This window comes from Bufo bufo, chromosome 1, assembly GCF_905171765.1.
Source record: "Bufo bufo chromosome 1, aBufBuf1.1, whole genome shotgun sequence".
NCBI lineage: Eukaryota > Metazoa > Chordata > Amphibia > Anura > Bufonidae > Bufo > Bufo bufo.
In genome coordinates this window covers 717,215,787-717,235,023 of record NC_053389.1, presented here as the reverse complement: position 1 = coordinate 717,235,023, position 19,237 = coordinate 717,215,787, and the positions used below count along the sequence as shown (strand labels likewise).

Sequence of the window (19,237 nt, the reverse complement as noted above, 5' to 3'; positions counted from 1 at the left end):
TTCATTGTTTCTTCTCCCCCCCCAAAAATGTAATAAAAAGTAATCAACAAATCATAAACACCCCCAAAAATGACCCCTCACACAGCTCTGTAGATGTAACTATAAAAAAGTTATGGGGGTCAGAATATGGTGATAAATATATTTTTTTTCTTCAGTATCAAAACACAATAAAAAATATACTTATGTGGTATTGTTGTAATCATACTGACCTGGAGAATAAACAGCACAGGTCCGTTTTACCATATAGTGAAAGCCAAAAAAACAAACCCATAAAATTGCATTTTTTCCCATTTGGAATTATTTTTTCCAGCATCCCATTTCGTCCTATGTAGTATTACGTGCCACTAGAAAGTACAACTTGTCCCGCAACAACAACAAAAAAAAAAATGCCTCTGTGATCAAAAAAGTTATGGTTCCAGGATGGCTGGGAATAAAAAACAAAAATGGAAAATCGCCCCCAGGGTAGAAGGGGTTAAGTAATCTTTTTTGCTGGTGGAAGTGCAGTGAATCGCAGAAAATGTTAGTATTTGGTATGGTTTAACCTATACTAACGACGTCATTCTCAAATTTCAATGGAATGATTTGTTCTTCACAAGAAAATACTTATACAGACATTCTAGAATAAAATGATTACTTAGGCTGAGTTCAAATCACATTTTTCCCATCAGTTTAACTTATACAAAAGGCGTATGTGTTAAACGGATGCCTCAGACTGATGCCATACAGTGGCATCTATTTACCATAGAGTTCCACTGTGAAAAAAATAAAATAAAGTATCAATTTTTTTACAGGACTGTACAAGATACAAAAATGTGGTGTGCTACGTTTTTGTGTCCTTTTTTTAGTAACGTATACGTCAAGCAGAGGCATAAAATGTGATGTGAGCCCTCCCTTAATGACTCGTATGAAAGGCTCCTGATTCTTTTTACAGAATGCCCCCCTGGATTATGGGGTCCGGACTGCATCCACACGTGTAACTGCCACAACGATGCGGAGTGCAGTGCGTATGACGGCGAATGTAAATGTACTCCCGGCTGGACAGGGCTGTTCTGCACCCAGAGTAAGTACAATACCACCTCTGTATGTAAGGAATATACTGTGTCTACCCAAAGGTTTTCACTCGATTTACTAACCATTCATCCAGCAGAAAATATAGAATGAAAGCCTCAATCTTATGTGATGTCCCTACAGCCACACAATACATGGAAGCTGCAAATCTGAGCCGATGTAAAGCTTTGATCTTTGTCGACCAGTTGTGCAATTTTTGACATTAACTGCCAAAAATCTCATGGGGCTGTCAAGGGTGACAAGGATCCGATGCTGATAACTGCTTGGTGACAGTTATCCTATATTTGGGCACCTTAATCCTAATTGCCACCCTCCGCGCTGGTTAGACGGAAGGGAGAAATTGAGCACGCTGACTATTGTGTCTCCTCAGGGTGACTTTGCTGCCCCCTTCTGGCACATACTGCCTTCTGGCTATTCTCTTATTTACTCATACGTACACATATGCGTCATATGTTTTATGTGTTTGGTGTATACACGGTAGAACATACTGTACATGGTCAGTCTCATTATGTATGATATGTATATGATTTGTGTGCAGAGATAACAGGACGGTGTAGGGTCACAGATGAGGGTGCGCATTCTTCAAATAACTAATATGCTTTTACTATCCTAGTCGGGGTACGGCAACACAATCAGGTTTCCAGATGCAGTTTTGGAAGCCAAAGATCCCCCCAAGACAGATGTCGGGGGAAGGATTGGTTGCGTTGAATTTCAACTCCCGACCCTCTTGTTCTCCCAGGAGATAAAACCCAATTTACATGTAGCAGGAGAAAAAAAAAAACGTCATGGATTTCAGGGCATGGTACGGATCTTCAGATCCACAGCATGACTTTTCTGTTGCAGATTTGCCGCAAATTTTCACCACAGATTTCCCCCAATGCAAGGGAGAGGGGTACACAGCAATTTCTCCAGGCCTTGTCCATACAGATGTGGTATACCTAATCGAGTATACAAGTGGACTTGGTCAAAAATTGGGATTGAATCCAGAACAGAGGAGCATTATGTTTTTATACTTTTCTTCCTCTTCTACATCTGATCTTTTTGCAGTTTTTGCTAGAAAAAAAATGCACATCAATCTGACAACACACTGTATAAACGCGTCTTAGGCCTTTGAAGGTTTATTGCACATCCACATTCTATTGAGTCCTAAGAAATACATTATTTAATCCAAGTTTTCCTGACCCTCGGACATCACAGCAAGAAACCTGTGTGATAATGGAATTTTCTTTTCTTCTGAAAGGTCAGCTACATATAGGTATCGTGTGGTACCAGCCTGTCTGGTAATGAGCTTTTCCATGTTTAGAGAATTATTCACATATAGCAGTGGATGGATACAGTATACATCACATGACTGTCCCTCCCAACTTTTGAAAATGACAAGGGGGGACAACAGCGTATCATGATGTGATAAATTTTATCATACTAAGCCACTCCTCTAACTCCACTTAGTGCCCCCACCCAGAAGTTATATTTACATTGTGACCCTCACAGTGGTATTGCCCACATTGTGCCACCCTTTTATTAGTAATGCCCACATTGTGTCCCCTTTCAGTAGTAATACCCACCTTGTGTCCACATTTCTGTAGTTATGCCCACATTGTGCCCCCTTTCAGTAGTAATGCCCACCTTGTGCCCACATTTCAGTAATGACCACATTGTGCCCCCCTTCAGAAGTAATGCCCACCTTGTCCCACCCTTTCATTGGTAATGCCCACATTGTGCCCCCTTTCAGTAGTAATACCCATCCTGTGCCCACTTTTAAGTAGTTATGACCACATTGTGCCCCCCCCCTTTTAGTAGTTATGCCCACATTCTGCCCCCTATTAGAAATAATGCCCACATGGTTACCCCCTTTCAGTAGTAATGCTCACATTGTGCCAATTGTTGAGTAGCAATGCCCGCATTGTGCCCCCCTTTTTGTAGTTCCACCTCTGTTAATAAAATGAAAAAAATGAAATACTCACCTAGTTCTCTCAACTATCAAAGCACATCCTGCTCTCCCCAGCAGGCACCTTCCTGTAATATATTATGCCGGCTGGGCTGTGTAGGAGAAGTGCTACTGGTATGCAAGGCTCGCAGCTTTAGGATGGAGTCAGGCGGACATAGCTGTAACTTAAAAAATTTAAGAAAAATAAAAAAGGTGGCCTTTCCTCCACTACCAAACATACAGGAGAATACATCTCTAAATACCTATTACATCAAGTGATGTTTCCTCTGATGTATACACTCTGTTTCCTCATTTTATCCATTTGGACCAGAACACCATGACAACTTTTTTTTAGACATGTCTTGTCTCTGCAGAGTTTACCACACAGACATCTTGGATTCCCGACTTTTCCATCATCCTCCTCAACTTCTTAAATAGGTTATCCAACCCCTATAATGTCCCCCAAAATGCCCGGGCACCTCATACAGGTTATACTTACCCTGGCACCCACTTCGCGGAATGTTTTGATCCACGCAACGGGGAGATGCAGCAGCGGCCGTGCAGGAGCGATGTGGGTCCCGGGGAGCTGGGTAAGTATAACCTGTATGATGTCCCCGGGCATTTTGTGGGATATTATAGGTGTTTAATAACCCCTTTAACACAAAGTACCCATCCTGGTGCACCAAACTGTGTCATCCTGCTGCCACGGTCAATACTGTGCCTGCTATTCTACCAAAACGCCCAAATATTATACTGCAGAAAAATAGTGCCCAAGTAGTAATAATGCCCCTATAACACCTCATGTAGCAATAATGCCACACTACAGTGGCCCCAGTAATAATAATGCCCCGATTTTGGCTTCAGCAATAATAATTCCTATTATGGCTACTGTAATAATGCCCTCCTAGTATCCCCTGTAAAAAAACCCTATAGTACCCCCAATATTAAAGATGTCCCTAGTAATGACCTCTATAGGGCCACCAGGACTATGCTAAGTGACTAGGCAAAAATAAAATACCTGAGTCTTGTTCAACGCTGCCGTCTGTGATGCACGCCTACAGCCTGAGCTGCATCATATAGTGGCTTGTGGCCTATGAGGGTGAACAGTGTAGCAGGGATCCATGGGCTGCCATACCCTGTAGTAGTCAGGAGTCAACTGTATTACCATCCTGAGAACAGCGATACAGTAGAATTCAGGAGGGACACCTGCAGCTGATGGCCAGGTACTTAATTACTTGATGCAGAGAGTGTCAGATCATTATGAACTTGGCTACCGGCAGTGAGGAGGCATTGGGTAGCCCCCCTCTGGGCATCGGCCCACCAGGAGATTTCCCTGTAGGGTCACTCTACGGCCAGTCTGCCCTGCTTACAGGGCATTTCGCCCACGTGCACAAACGTTTACCATTCCCTCACTGGTGTCTCACAGCGGTCTAAAGGCACAATACATGGCATAGTATCATGGGTGGAAATTACATGACATATTTAAGGGCTAGGAGATATAATAGCAGGCACCTAACTAGCAGCCATAGTGGTTGTCACTAGGCCCACACCAGCAGGGGTCCTGGACCACCAGGCCCGAGACAGCAACCAGGCAAGGAGGCCCCCGCCTGACATACTACACTAGACACAGGAGTCTAGAGAGGCTTTATAATTGCAGGAGGCAGGCAGCGGTCCTGTCATGCCTCCACCCTCCTTCACTGATGCCTCTATCACCTACGAAGCTGCTGCAGCTTGTAAGGTCGAGCTCCGGCCCCAGTCACAGGAGACCCCATCCCCAAAATGAGGAGTCACTGGGCAGGTAACATCTACTATCTGTACTACAGAGAGATCACGGTGTGGTCTGTACTCAAAGTTATCACATTGTTATCTGTGGTGTTACATAGGACTGCAGGTAACATCTACTACATTTTCTGTACTTAAAGAGCTGTGCTTGTGTTATCTGAGGTGTTATATAGGACTGCAGGTGACATCAACTATTTGTACTGAGAGAGTAATCACTGGGTTATCTGTGGTGTTACATAGGACTGCAGGTAACATCTACTGCATTATCTGTACTGAGAGGGTTACCACTGTGTTATCTGTGGTGTTACATAGGACTGCAGTTAACATCTACTACATTATCTGTACTGAGAGGGTTACCACTGTGTTATCTGTGGTGTTACATAGGACTGCAGTTAACATCTACTACATTATCTGTACTGAGAGGGTTACCACTGTGTTATCTGTGGTGTTATTTAGGACTTCAAGAAATCTCTCCCACGTTCCTGCTTCCTCTACATTGTTGTGTCCCTCAACTTATCATCTTGCTGCATGTGAAGCATATAAATTCCTGCTGGAATTTAGGCAATAAATGTCTGGTTAGTGGGGGTCCGGTGCCCCGACGATCATCACACTGAAGAGGCCATGGCGCTCCTGTGAGTTCTGCATCTCCTTCATCCATGTAGATATGGCTGTGTCTGTGCGGTTTCTCTTAAACAGGACAAGACGCAGTGTTTGGCACGGCCATTTTTCGGAGCAGCCATTGTTTACACAAAAAATGGGATGCATAATGTGCAGGAACGTCGAGCTCTACTGTAAAGATTGGTGAGGGACCTGGAGTTCAGACCCCCCATGATCAGTATTGATGGCTTACAACGGCGATCAGCAACCTCTGGCACTCCAGCTGTTCTGATACTAAAACTCCCAGAATCCTTCTTTCACTTCGATGAAAGCTAGAACAGGCAATTTAGTGTGCATGCTGGGAGTTGTAGTTTCACAGCAGCTGAAATGCCGAAAGTTGCTGATACCTAGCCTACAAATTGATGTATGGCAGTGCGCAATGCAGTTCTGTTTGGTAAAATGTTCCTGTGTGTGGGAACTGGGGCTACAGTCAGGTCCATAAATATTGGGACATCGACACAATTGTAACATTTTTGGCTCTATACACCACCACAATGGATTTGAAATGAAACTAACTAGATGTGCTTTAACTGCAGACTGTCAGCTTTAATTTGAGGGTATTTACATCCAAATCATGTGAATGGTGTAGGAATTACAACAGTTTGCATATGTGCCTCCCACTTGTTAAGGGGCCAAAAGTATTGGGACAGAATAATCATCATAAATGAAACTTTCACTTTTTAATACTTGGTTGTAAATCCTTTGCAGTCAATTACAGCCTGAAGTCTGGAACGCATAGACATCACCAGACGCTGCGTTTCATCCCTGGTGATGCTCTGCCAGGCCTCTACTGCAACTGTCTTCAGTTCCTGCTTGTTCTTGGGGCATTTTCCCTTCAGTTTTGTCTTCAGCAGTCTTCAGTCTGATTGACTTGGCCATTGCATAACATTCCACTTCGTTCCCTTAAAAAACTCTTTGGTTGCTTTTGCAGTATGTTTTGGGTCATTGTCCATCTGCATTGTGAAGCGCCGTCCAACGAGTTCTGAAGCATTTGGCTGAATATGAGCAGATAATATTGCCCGAAACACTTCAGAATTCATCCTGCTGCTTTTGTCAGCAGTCACATCATCAATAAATACAAGAGAACCAGTTCCATTGGCAGCCATACATGCCCACGCCATGACACTACCACCACCATGTTTCACTGATGAGGTGGTATGCTTAGGATCATGAGCAGTTCCTTTCCTTCTCCATACATTTCTCTTCCCATCACTCTGGTACAAGTTAATCTTGGTCTTATCTGTCCATAGGATGTTGTTCCAGAACTGTGAAGGCTTTTTTAGATGTCGTTTGGCAAACTCTAATCTGGCCTTCCTGTTTTTGAGGATAACCAATGGTTTACATCTTGTGGTGAACCCTCTGTATTCACTCTGGTGAAGTTTTCTCTTGATTGTTGACTTTGACACACATACACCTAACTCCTGGAGAGTGTTCTTGATCTGGCCAACTGTTGTGAAGGGTGTTTTCTTCACCAGGGAAAGAATTCTTCGGTCATCCACCACAGTTGTTTTCCGTTGTCTTCTGGGTCTTTTGGTGTTGCTGAGCTCACCGGTGCGTTCCTTCTTTTTAAGAATGTTCCAAACAGTTGTTTTGGTCACGCCTAATGTTTTTGCTATCTCTCTGATGGGTTTGTTTAGTTTTTTCAGCCTAATGATGGCTTGCTTTACTGATAGTGACAGCTCTTTGGATCTCATCTTGAGAGTTGAGAGCAACAGATTCAAATGCAAATAGCACACTGGAAATGAACTCTGGACCTTTTATCTGCTCATTGTAATTGGGATAATGAGGGAATAACACACACCTGGCCATGGAACAGCTGAGAAACCTATTGTCCCATTACTTTTGGTCCATTAACAAGTGAGAGGCACATATGCAAACTGTTGTAATTCCTACACCGTTCACCTGATTTGGATGTAAATACCCTCAAATTAAAGCTGACAGTCTGCAGTTAAAGCACGTGTAGTTTGTTTCATTCCAAATCCATTGTGGTGGTGTATAGAGCCAAAAATCTTAGAATTGTGTCGATGTCCCAATATTTAGGGACCTGACTGTACACAGCGGGGCCGTGACGCTCTTTACCTATTGCTGCGCTGCTGGTTATTTTATTTTCATATTTGCTATGTGACCGAGTGGGTGGGGGTTGTGTGGAGAATGTGGGCCATCTTGACTAGCCGCAGGAGTGCGGGTTGCATGGGAGGAGAATTTGCTAGGAAGTAGCTGGGGGGGATGCCTGTTCATAAATTTACCTCGGGGCCCTTAAATTTCTGGTTACAGCCCTGTAGAACAGCATCATAAACAAAACACAATAGCATGCTGCCATGTTTGAATAACAGTCACATCACAGTTCACCAGTTCTACTTGGAGGAAACTCTTAGCTTAGAAAGGTGAGTTGGCAAATTTTCATGGAATTTAAATGTATGTGGTGCTGGGATGCTGAGGCATTAGACACAGTTCCAGCTCACAAATGAGTACATAGTGGGTCGGGCATCGTACAAAGGGGGGCAGGGCAATGCACAAAGGAGAGGGGTGGAGCCCATTAAAAAGGGAGTAGCAATGGCAAAAAAAAATTAAAAAATTCCAGCAGCGCACTTAACATGCCACGACCCTCTCTTTGTCAGAGACTACAATCAAGAAATTGGCAATTATAGTATTACCACTGCAATAGCCCACTGTATAAAAGGGTAAAATAGAGACAGTTGCTAGGTGGGTCTTCTTCACCGTTCTGATAGGGAGGGGTAGTTATTGTTGGTCAGAGTAATGGAGATTATAGTAAGAGAGGAAGCCACAGTGAGTAACTACAACCATCCTCATCCACCATCGGATCTGTACTGCCACTCCCGTCCTCACGCTTTCCACCCAGGCCGCTGCATAAAGGATATAGTTTTCTTTGTAAGGAGTCATTCACACAAGCGATACGGATTGTGTCAGGATCTGTTTATAGGAAAAACTGATGGTTTTGTATGCGATTGCGTTCAGTGTCTTATTTTTTTTCCAACCGGATTGCATGTTTTTCACGTGTGTGAAGAAAAACGGAAGAACAACAATCTACATCTCCTAACAACCATCAGTGAGAAATGCATTGCATCCAGATGTCTTCTGTTTTTCATGCAAGCCCTATTCACTTCTAAGGGGCCAGGGCTGCCCGAAAAATGCACAATATAGAACATGCTGCAATTTTTCATGAATGCAGAAATGTCCCTAGAGGTACAAAGCTGATTTCCAAATCACTCACAAGCAACTCCACTTGCACTGATTAAGGCCTCATGTACACGACCGTTTTTTTTTGCGGTCCGCAAAAACGGGTTCAGTTTTTCCGTGATCCGTGACCGTTTTTTTTGTCCGTGGGTCTTCCTTGATTTTTGGAGGATCCACGGACATGAAAAAAAAGTCGTTTTGGTGTCCGCCTGGCCGTGCGGAGCCAAACGGATCCGTCCTGACTTACAATGCAAGTCTATGTGGACGAATCCGTTTGACGTTGACACAATATGGTGCAATTGCAAACGGATCCGTCCCCCATTGACTTTCAATGTAAAGTCAGGAGTTAATATACCATAGGATCTGAGTTTTCTCCAATCCGATGGTATATTTTAACTTGAAGCGTCCCCATCACCATGGGAACGCCTCTATGTTAGAATATACCATCAGATTTGAGTTACATCGTGAAACTCGGATCCGACAGTATATTCTAACACAGAGGCGTTCCCATAGTGATGGGGACGCTTCTAGTTAGAATATACTACGAACTGTGTACATGACTGCCCCCTGCTGCCTGGCAGCACCCGATCTTTTACAGGGGGCTGTGACCAGCACAATTAACCCCAGCCCCCATTCCCTCCCTCTATTGTAATATCATTGGTGGCCAGTGTGCGGCCTCCGTCGCCCCCCCCCCCCTTTCCCTTTATTGTAATATCATCGGTGGCCAGTGTGCGGCCTCCCCTCTTCCCTCCCCCCCCCCCCCCCGATCATTAGTGGCAGCGGAGATTCCGATCAGAGTCCCAGTTTAATCGCTCTGGGGCTCCGATCGGTAACCATGGCAACCAGGACGCTACTGCAGGCCTGGTTGCCATGGTTACTTAGCAATATTAGAAGCATCATACTTACCTGCTGGCTGCTGCGATGTCTGTGTCCGGCCGGGAGCTCCTCCTACTGGTAAGTGACAGGTCTGTGCGGCGCATTGCTTAATGATCTGTCACTTACCAGTAGGAGGAGCTCCCGGCCGGTCACAACAGTGCAGCAGGTAAGTATGATGCTTCTAATATTGTAATATTGCTAAGTAACCATGGCAACCAGGCCTGCAGTAGCATCCTGGTTGCCATGGTTACCGATCGGAGCCCCAGTGATTAAACTGGAACTCCGATCGGAACTCTCCCCTGCCACCAATGATCGGGCAGGGGGGGGGAAGAGGAGAGGCCGCACACTGGCCACCAATGATATTACAATAGAGGGAGGGGGGGGGCCGACGGAGGCCGCACAATGGCCAACAATGATATTACAATAAAGGGAGGGAGGGGGGGCGGGGGAGGCCGCACACTGATATTACAATATAGGGAGGGGGGGGCCGGGGGAGGCCGCACACTGGCCACCAATGATATTCAAACTGGGGAGGGAGGGGGGTCTGCCCCCTGCTGCCTGGCAGCCCCTGATCTCTTATAGGGGGCTATGATATGCTCAATTAACCCCTCAGGTGCAGCACCTGAGGGGTTAATTGTGCGGATCACAGCCCCCTGTAAGAGATCGGGTGCTGCCAGGCAGCAGGGGGCAGTCATGTACACAGTTTGTAGTATATTCTAACTAGAAGCGTCCCCATCACTATGGGAACGCCTCTGTGTTAGAATATACTGTCGGATATGAGTTTTCACAAAGTGAAAACTCATCTCTGAAAAAGCTTTTATGCAGACGGATCTTCGGATCCGTCTGTATGAAAGTAACCTACGGACACGGATGCCAATCTTGTGTGCATCCGTGTTCTTTCACGGACCCATTGACTTGAATGGGTCCGTGAACCGTTGTCCGTCAAAAAAATAGGACAGGTCATATTTTTTTGACGGACAGAAAACACGGATGCGCCTGCAAAACGGTGCATTTTTTTTTAGATTTTTCCACGGACCCATTGAAAGTCAATGGGTCCGCGAAAAAAAACGGAAAACGGCACAACGGGCACGGATGCACATAACGGTCGTGTGCATGAGGCCTTAAAGAAATTTCCACTGATGCGCCCTTACCAAAGCCTCCATGCAAATTCCAAATTTCATAAGTGCTCATGCACACAACTGTATGTATTTTGCGGTCCACAAACACGGATCTGCTACATCCACACAGAGTACTCCCCCTAAAATCAACACTCTAGCTACACGCACGTGCCATCCACTGCTGCCCGACGTGATTAGCTTTTTGCAGACGGTTATGTGACTGTGTTGTTATGTAAAAGCCTCTAATGCAACATGTGCGCTGTAATGCGGTTATTATAATAGCAGAAGAATCCCAGCTGTGCTGTATAGTAAGGGACATAACATTATGACCCATAATGAAAAGCAGTAAGTGCGCGCCACAGCAAATACTCTAATAAGGAGGAATCTGCTCCCAGTAGTGCTCAGTCAGTGCCCCAGGAATAGCAGTCTGAAACATTCTCTACAATGACGCAAATGCTAGAAGTGCTGTATTCAGAAGACCATGTTAGATGATGAGCGCCCTGCTTTCTAATGGAAGACTGGTATTTTGTATATTCTTTAACTATCAAACCAAATTGCAAAAACTAAAATGACTTATCTGGAACATATTAGTATTATATCCACAGTCGTTTTTTTTTTTTTTTTTTTAAGAGAACCTGTCACCGGGATTTCATGTATAGAGCTGAGGACATGGGTTGCTAGATCGCCGCTAGCACATCCGCAATACCCAGTCCCCATAGCTCTGTGTGCTTTTATTGTGTAAAAAAAACGATTTGATACATATGCAAATTAACCTGAGATGAGTCCTGTATGTGACATGAGTCAGGGACAGGACTCATCTCAGGTTAATTTGCATATGTATCAAATCGGGTTTTTTACACAATAAAAGCACACAGAGCTATGGGGACTGGGTATTGCGGATGTGCTAGCGGCCATGTAGCAACTCATGTCCTCAGCTCTATACACAATATCCCGGTGACAGGTTCCCTTTAAATATAATCATAGCAGAACAGTAGGGATGAGCGAACTTGTGTTTCAAGTTCGTCGTAGAAGATTCAGGGTTCAGGTTATCTAAGAATTCCGCTACCCGTCCGTGGTAGAGGAATCCATAACTGAACTCTTAGATAACCCAATCCTTGTATGACGAACTTAAAACACAAGTTTGCTCATCCCTACATAACAGTGAGTTCACACTTCAGTTATTAAAAGATAGAAAAAATGAATAAGAGTGGCACTGCCGAATGTTCGTACCCGCAGCGGTGACTCTTCTTATATCCTGTCTCATAAACAGCAATCCATAGTAAGTAGTAATTCATAAACTCTTGTAAATAACTGTAAGCAAGAAGGCGGCACTCACCGATGCTGTAATAAAAACCCTCTTTATTTCTTCCTCAGAATACAGATAAAAATTCGGGGCTGGGGCAGACCACTATATTCCACGGGACGTTAAGGTGGCGACGGCCGTTTCGCGCTGCTGCGCTTCCTCTGGCCACTGGCCTCATTGAGCAAACCTGCGCTTTTATATAAGCGTCATCGTGTGTGGTAACCATAACAACCTCAGACGCTATTCATTCATAAAACATAGTTAAGTGTAGGCATTTATACAATCCACTAGAAATGTTCATACAAATATATTCAAGTCGTTCCTATCATTTAAGCCCAGGGGACCCATGGCAGCCGCACGAATAATCTACCTTGCCTCCCTTTGCAGGAGTGAACGGTGCCTATCGCCACCCTGTGGCATATTCGGGACCAGTTCAATACCTGCAAAGGTGAGGAAAATCGGGCTGCCCCCATGAAACTCGTGTACATGATTGATAAATCTCGTGCAACCTTTTCCAGTTTTCAGCAAATGAATATGTTCTTTAAACAGAGGTCTTTTAGTTTTCCCTATATAGAAGGCACCACACTGACACAAAATCACATGTACTACATAGTTGCTCTGGTATGTGATAAAATGAGTTACTTTGTGAGAAATACCTCCAAACACCAATCATTTCTTTTGGGAATTGTATCTATAAAATGAGCAATTGCCGCATTTATAATTGCCTATAGGTTTTCTCTAACCAGTTGCTACTTTTTACTTCTCGAAACCTGCTCCTAACCAATTTGTCTCTTAAACTGTGGCATCTTTTAAATGTGACCAGGGGTCTATTTTCTACTAGCGCTTTCTGACTTTCCTCATACCTCAATATATTCCAGTTGTTTTGGATTATACGTCTGATGAGATCAGCCGTCGGGCTGAACTTAAATGCAAATGTGAACCTTACCGGTTCGAGTTTTTTTTCAACAAGTGTATAAGATTCTACTTTTATCATAGCTGATTCTATATTTTTCAAAGGATACCCTCTACTTAACAATCTTGTTTTCAACTCTTCAGCTTGTCTTTTATACCCCTCTGTAGTATTATTAATCCTTTTTATCCTAATGAACTGCCCATACGGTATGGACTTTTTACCGCTGTCGTGGTGTAGTAGTGAATTGGTAGCAGTGGGTTTACGATAATTACTAGTATTCAACTGACCCTCATTTACTGTAACAAGAACATCGAGGAACTCAAGCGATTTCCCTCCAAAATTAAGGGGAATTAAAGGTTCATATCGTTGTTCTCATTGAGGAAAGAAACAAAACCCTTGCATTCCAATTCAGTACCACACCACACCACGAACACGTCGTCCACATAGCGTAAAAGGAGTTTAATGTGGCTCAATTATGGATTTTTTGTTGTGAAGATATATCTATCCTCGAACACTGCTAAGTATAGATTCGTGAAAGTGCAGGATACCGGCGTACCCATTGCTGTACCGTATGTTTGTTCAAACCATTGCTCACCAAATTTAAACACACTATTGGTGAGAACAAACGTTAACGCTTCCTCATTGAACTGGCAGTATACTTCACTTTTATCCATATTGCCCAATACATTCAAATTAGCTTCCACTCCTGCCCGCTTCAGCATGTGGGTATATAAACTTTATACGTCTAGTGACACCAGGCTAAATCCCTCCTGCCACTGAAAACCGCTCAGCGCCAGGAGGAATTCACCATTGTCACTGAGGTAGGTAGGGGCCTTATTCAATAAAGATCTCAACAGCCAGTCAATATATTTGGAAAGGGGTTCTGTCACTGACCCGATCCCTGCTACGATGGGACGACTAGGTGGTCGGGTCAGTGATTTATGAACCTTGGGAACAAAATACCATGTCGGTTTTTTTTTGGGTATAATGGCACAAACCTATCGATGATGTTATTTGGGAGAAAGTCCACTGCAATATATTTTTGTCGCATTTCCTTAAGTTGCAACTGTATGTGCGAAATAGGATTATTTTTTTGTATACAGAGCTGTCCCCCAATTGTCTATCAGCTTCCTGCATATAATAGTCTCTGGTCATAAGGACTATATTGCCCCCCTTGTCTGCCGGTTTTACAACAACATCCTCCCTATTGCCTAGCCACTATAGCGCTTCTTTTTCCCTATAAGTGATATTGTCCTGTGCACTAGGATATATCAGCACCTTGGCATCTCTAAGTACTCTTTTATAGAAGATATCGATGCTGCTACCGGCAGACAAGGGGGGACAATAAGAGGATTTAATACCACCACCAAATCTATCCACTCCACGTTCACCAACCTCCTCATCTCCTAAATTCATGTCAGTGAGCAATTCTAAACAGGATATCTCTGTATCGTTAAATTTTTCCGAGATATAAAAGCCTAGATGGTCAATGTAGATGTTTTTTAACTTGCTGTTTCTCAGGTATCTCATTGTATATTTTTTTTATTGTAATTTGCGTATTGATTTATATAAGTCAGTCTCAAACCCCACCCTGTCGAACTGCTCAAACAGGCTGTATCCCAGCCCTTTGTTAAGGACTGAGACACAGTCGGACGACAACTCATACGTGGTGAGGTTAATCATGATGTTATCTTTAATTTCATGGCAAATATCTCGATTTAATATCTCCAAGAGACTTGTTTCTTCAGACGAGTCAACTTCCTTAGGGCCCTTCTTTCTATTTCTTCTACCTCTCCTGACTTTCCTTCTAAAGGGTTTTGCTTTTGGACTAGTTCAGCTATACCATTAAAGTCATCTGACATACTCGAATCGGAGTCGGTAGTCCAATAATCACTTTTTATTTTACTTTGTGGACGTCTTTTTCACAGTTTTTTCTTATTCCACTTGAATACTTTTCCGGTATCGTAGTCACGCTTATCTCTCAAGAATTTGTCCTTTTTTCCTCTGTTTTATTTAGTTTTGTGTTATAATCAGCTTTTTGTTCAACTTTTTTTCAAAGGTAAGGAGTTGGTTTTCCGTTAACCTGATTTTTTGTTGTTCTTTAGCTTGTTTCAATTCTTCGCTGACACTTTCATACTCTTGCTCATCTCTTCGTAGTACAAGTTGTAAGATCTGCATTGAGAAGCTAGCATGTCACCTCTTTCACTCTGTGACAAAGGAAATATCACCCTCATACTGCATGAGGTCTTTATAGACACTAAGACCCCTGTAAACTCTTTCGCTGTCTTTGTATGACTTTAGCAAATGAACAGTCCAAAACAAGCGGACTTCTCTATCCGCTAATTGTGCAATTTTCATTTCCAAAGCTTTAGTGCTTAGTGACTGAAGCGTGCCTTTACTATTGCATTCCGTGAAAAATGCGTCCGCCCCTTCTCTGCCCCTGTATAGACAGGGCATTATGACCTCAGACGTCATCCTGTGCGGTATCAACAACTCACAGCGTGCTCTGATCTATAAAGTACGTATGTAAGCAACCAAAAAACGAATAAGAGTGGCACTGCCGAATGTTCGTACCCGCAGCGGTGACTCTTCTTATATCCTGTCATATCATGAACAGCAATACAGGTGCTCAATCCATAGTAAATAGTAATTCAGAAACTCTTGTAAATAAGTGTAAGCAAGAAGGCGGCACTCACCGATGCTGTAATAAAAATCCTCTTTATTTCTTCTTCAGAATACAGATAAAAATACGGGGCTGGGGCGGAGCACTATATTCCACATTTCAGTTATTACTTGTGTTTGTTTCAAATCTATGGGAAAACGCCTGACAAAAACGCATGCTGCGATACGAAAAAGGCAAGGCCAAGGCACAAAAATACTCTAGGAACCTGTCTGAAAACATCACTACAAAAAATGCTGGATTTTTATGATTTCCTGTTGGCCAGCACGCAACATCCCGCTGTGGTGTTTTTTTTATTTTTAATTTACTTTAATTGATTAATATATTGTCACCACCCGTTACTTGTGGCCAGCTGTTGACAGCTTTCACTGTATCAGTGTGTGTACACTTTGCGTGTGTAGGTAGAGTAATCATGTTAACCTATTTATCACAGTTCAGTTTCTATCCCTATGTCATATCCTGCTATTAGTTAGGGCAGCCGAAATCAACTGACGGGTTCCTTTTAAACTTTTATTCTGGGGGTGCCTCTTTAAAGGGCTAGAGTTAAGGTGCTCATACAGATTAGAGCAAAAATGATGAAAGTGGGCAATTTCAACCATAACGCATGTTTATTGGGGGGACATTTAACAATGAATAACCCCTTTAGTGAAAGAAGTTGTCCATGTTCAAAATTTTCATCTAATAGTCGTAGGAAAGATGCTTTGTCCAGGAGTGATCTTTCTTTGTAACAACATTCCCAGAAAGATTGGTCATCCCAGTGTCATTAAACATGTGTGGCTAGTGTGAATAATTGTATATGGATTAACCATCGAGCTTAGGCTACATGGCTCTTTGACTACTTTGACCACCCCTGTCATAAAACAAGTACGTTTTCATTAAATATTAACTAGTATGGATCACATCCTGAAAAGTTCATACTTACCTGCTCCTCACTTCTTCGATCCTGCACGCTGGCTCTTGTTCCTCCATTTTTTGGTCCCTGCCTTGTTTTCTACTGAATGGAACATGGAAATGGCCATGTACGCCACTGAAGTCAGTCATTGGCTGCAGCAGTGCACATGGCCATGTCCATGCCCCGGTTGTGAGATCGAGGACCGGAAGATGAAGGAATGGAAGTCAGCGTGCCGGAGCGGCGGGGAGCAGATATGAATCTTTCAGGAGGTGATGCAGGCTAAGGATCTTCCATTAAAAGTTAATTTGGGGAGATGCACTCTCATAATTCTACACTTTTCATTTCATTTTGTATATATGAAAAAACAATCTCAATTGCAAACAAGTTTGTGTAAAATGTAAATAAAAACAGAATGCAATGCTCTGCAAATTTTATAGACCCATATTTTATTCACAATAGATTGTAGAACACATACCACATAGAAAGTAAAAATCTTTTCCATATCATAAAAAAATAATTAATTTACAACTTGATGGCAGCATTGCATCTCAACGTTGGGACAAGGACAACAAGGGACTGCAAAAGTAAGTGATACTAATAAAAACAGCAGGAGGAGCAATTTTCTGGTAAGTCACATGACTTGGTGTTAAAAAAAAAAAAAAAAACATTTTAGAGATGTAGAGTGTCTAAGAAGCAAAAATGGGCAGAGGTTCGCCAATCTGCAAAAATTGTTCCTCAGCGTAAAATTGTAAAGACTTTGGATATCCCACTGTCTACAGTACATAATCTCATTAAAAGATTCTGAGAATCTGGAGAAATCCATGTGCAAAGGACAAGGTTGACGGTCAGAACTGGAAGCTCGTGATCTATGGGCCAACACGTGGAAATCACTGCATGGGCTCAGGAACACTTCCTGAAATCATCGTCTGTGAACACAGTTCTCCAAGCAATCCACAAATGCAAAGTTAAAACTGTATCCTGCAAAGAAGAAGCCATATGTCAACACCATCCAGAAACACAGCCGTCGTCTGTGAACCAAAGCTCACTTAAAACAAATTGAGGCAAAATGGAAAACTGTTCTGTGGTTAGATAAATCGAAATTTGAAATTCTTTTTGGAAACCATGGACTTTGTGTTCTGCGGATTCAAGAGGAGAGGGACCATCCAGCTTATTGGCGCAAAGTTGAAAAGCTTTAATCTCTGATGGTATGGGGTAGTATTAGCGCCTATGGCGTGGACAGCTTACAGATATGGAAAGGCACTTTCGATGCTGAACAGTACATAGAGGTTTTAGAACAACATATGCTCCCATCCAGACAACATCTCTTTTAGGGAAGGCCTTGCACATTTCAGTAAGAAACCACATACTGCATTCATTACAACAGCATGGCTTCACAGAAGAAGAGTTTGGGTGCTGAACTGGCCTGCCTGCATCCAGTAAGGCCAAACTGAAGGTGAAGCCTTTGGGGAAGGCCGGCATGACGGGGGGGTTAAGGGAAGTAGAGATGAGCGAATTTCATATTTTGAAATTCGTTCACACTTTGTTTGGTGGTAAAAGGTGAATTGCATTATAGATTCCATTACCATGGACCATAATGCAATTCTATGACGGAATGCATGACGGAATGCATAACGGAATGCCTTTAGAGGCATTCCGTTATTCATTACGTCATAATAGAAGTCTATTGGCTGCAAAACTGATCCGTCCCGTTTCCATTATGCTGGGGAGTCCTCTCCTGCATAGCGTAAACGGGACAGATCAGTTTTCCCCATAGACTTCTATTATGACGGAATGAATAACGGAATGCCTCTAAATGCATTCCGTTATGCATTCCATCATAGAATTGCGTTATGGTCCGTGATAACGGAATCCATAACGCAATTCACCTTTTACCACCAAAAGAAGTGTGAACGAATTTCATAAGCGGAAATTCGCTCATCTCTAAAGGGAAGCATGCCGGATGATGAGTGGTGTATTTAAATGGGGAGGTGGGGCAGGCTGAATGAAGGGGGGTGTTAGGGTTAAAAAGGGATGCAGGGGAAGAGTAAGCTGCCATTTTGGGTACTGAAGGGGACAATCCGCCACCCACCCTTCCCTTTTTTGTTTTCCGGTGCAGAGGGGGTTGGATTGTGGGGAGGTTTGTGCTGTTTTTGTCGCGGCAGCTGTGGCGGTGGGCGGTCCTCGGAGTTGCCTGGTTGCTGAGGAGGAGAAGACTCCACGGTTGGGGCTGGACTTCCTTGGTTGGTGGCAGATTTGAGGTGTCAGTTGGTGTCTCCGAGCTGGTGATCAATGGCTGGAGGCAAGGTGGAGTACCCCTCTTGGGAATTTAAGTTAATAAATTATGTAGGCTCCGAGGACCTTCCTTCTTTGTTTGTGTTATTTATATTTTTGTATGTTTTGCATAAAACGGCTGCTGTGTCCGATAAAATCCACTATGGTGTCTGAGTTTTTAATTGAGAGGGGGTAGTGAAAGGTAATAATTGGTGTGTTAAGATGGTGGACCGGTAACCATTACCAACATCAAGATCTTTGACCAAAAGAAAACTTTTGGCGCATCATGAAGTGAAAAATACCAGGACTGTTGAGCAGCTAGAATCCTCAATATTTCTCTCCCTAAACTCCAGCAATTGGTCTCCTCACTTCCCAGAAGTTTACAGAAGAAGAGGGGATACGGCACAATGGAAGGCATGACCCTGTCCCAACTTTTTTGAAATGCATTGCTGCTATCAAGGTCTAAATGAACACATTTTTTTCGTGAAATGGTAAAACATCTCACCTTCCACATTTATGTGTTGTATTTATTTTATGCACTTATATAGCGCTGAC

The 19,237-nt window shown here is 43.2% G+C and overlaps 1 protein-coding gene across 1 annotated transcript in view; it reads left to right on the top strand.

Annotated features, from left to right (window-relative positions):
• The window catches only part of MEGF11 (multiple EGF like domains 11), a 370,671-nt gene that overhangs the window by 305,073 nt on the left and 46,361 nt on the right, over window positions 1–19,237 (top strand). The window contains exon 14 of the mRNA XM_040414290.1: window positions 932–1,060. Within this exon, the coding sequence (XP_040270224.1) occupies window positions 932–1,060 (129 nt within the window). The remainder of the gene's footprint in view (window positions 1–931; window positions 1,061–19,237) is intronic.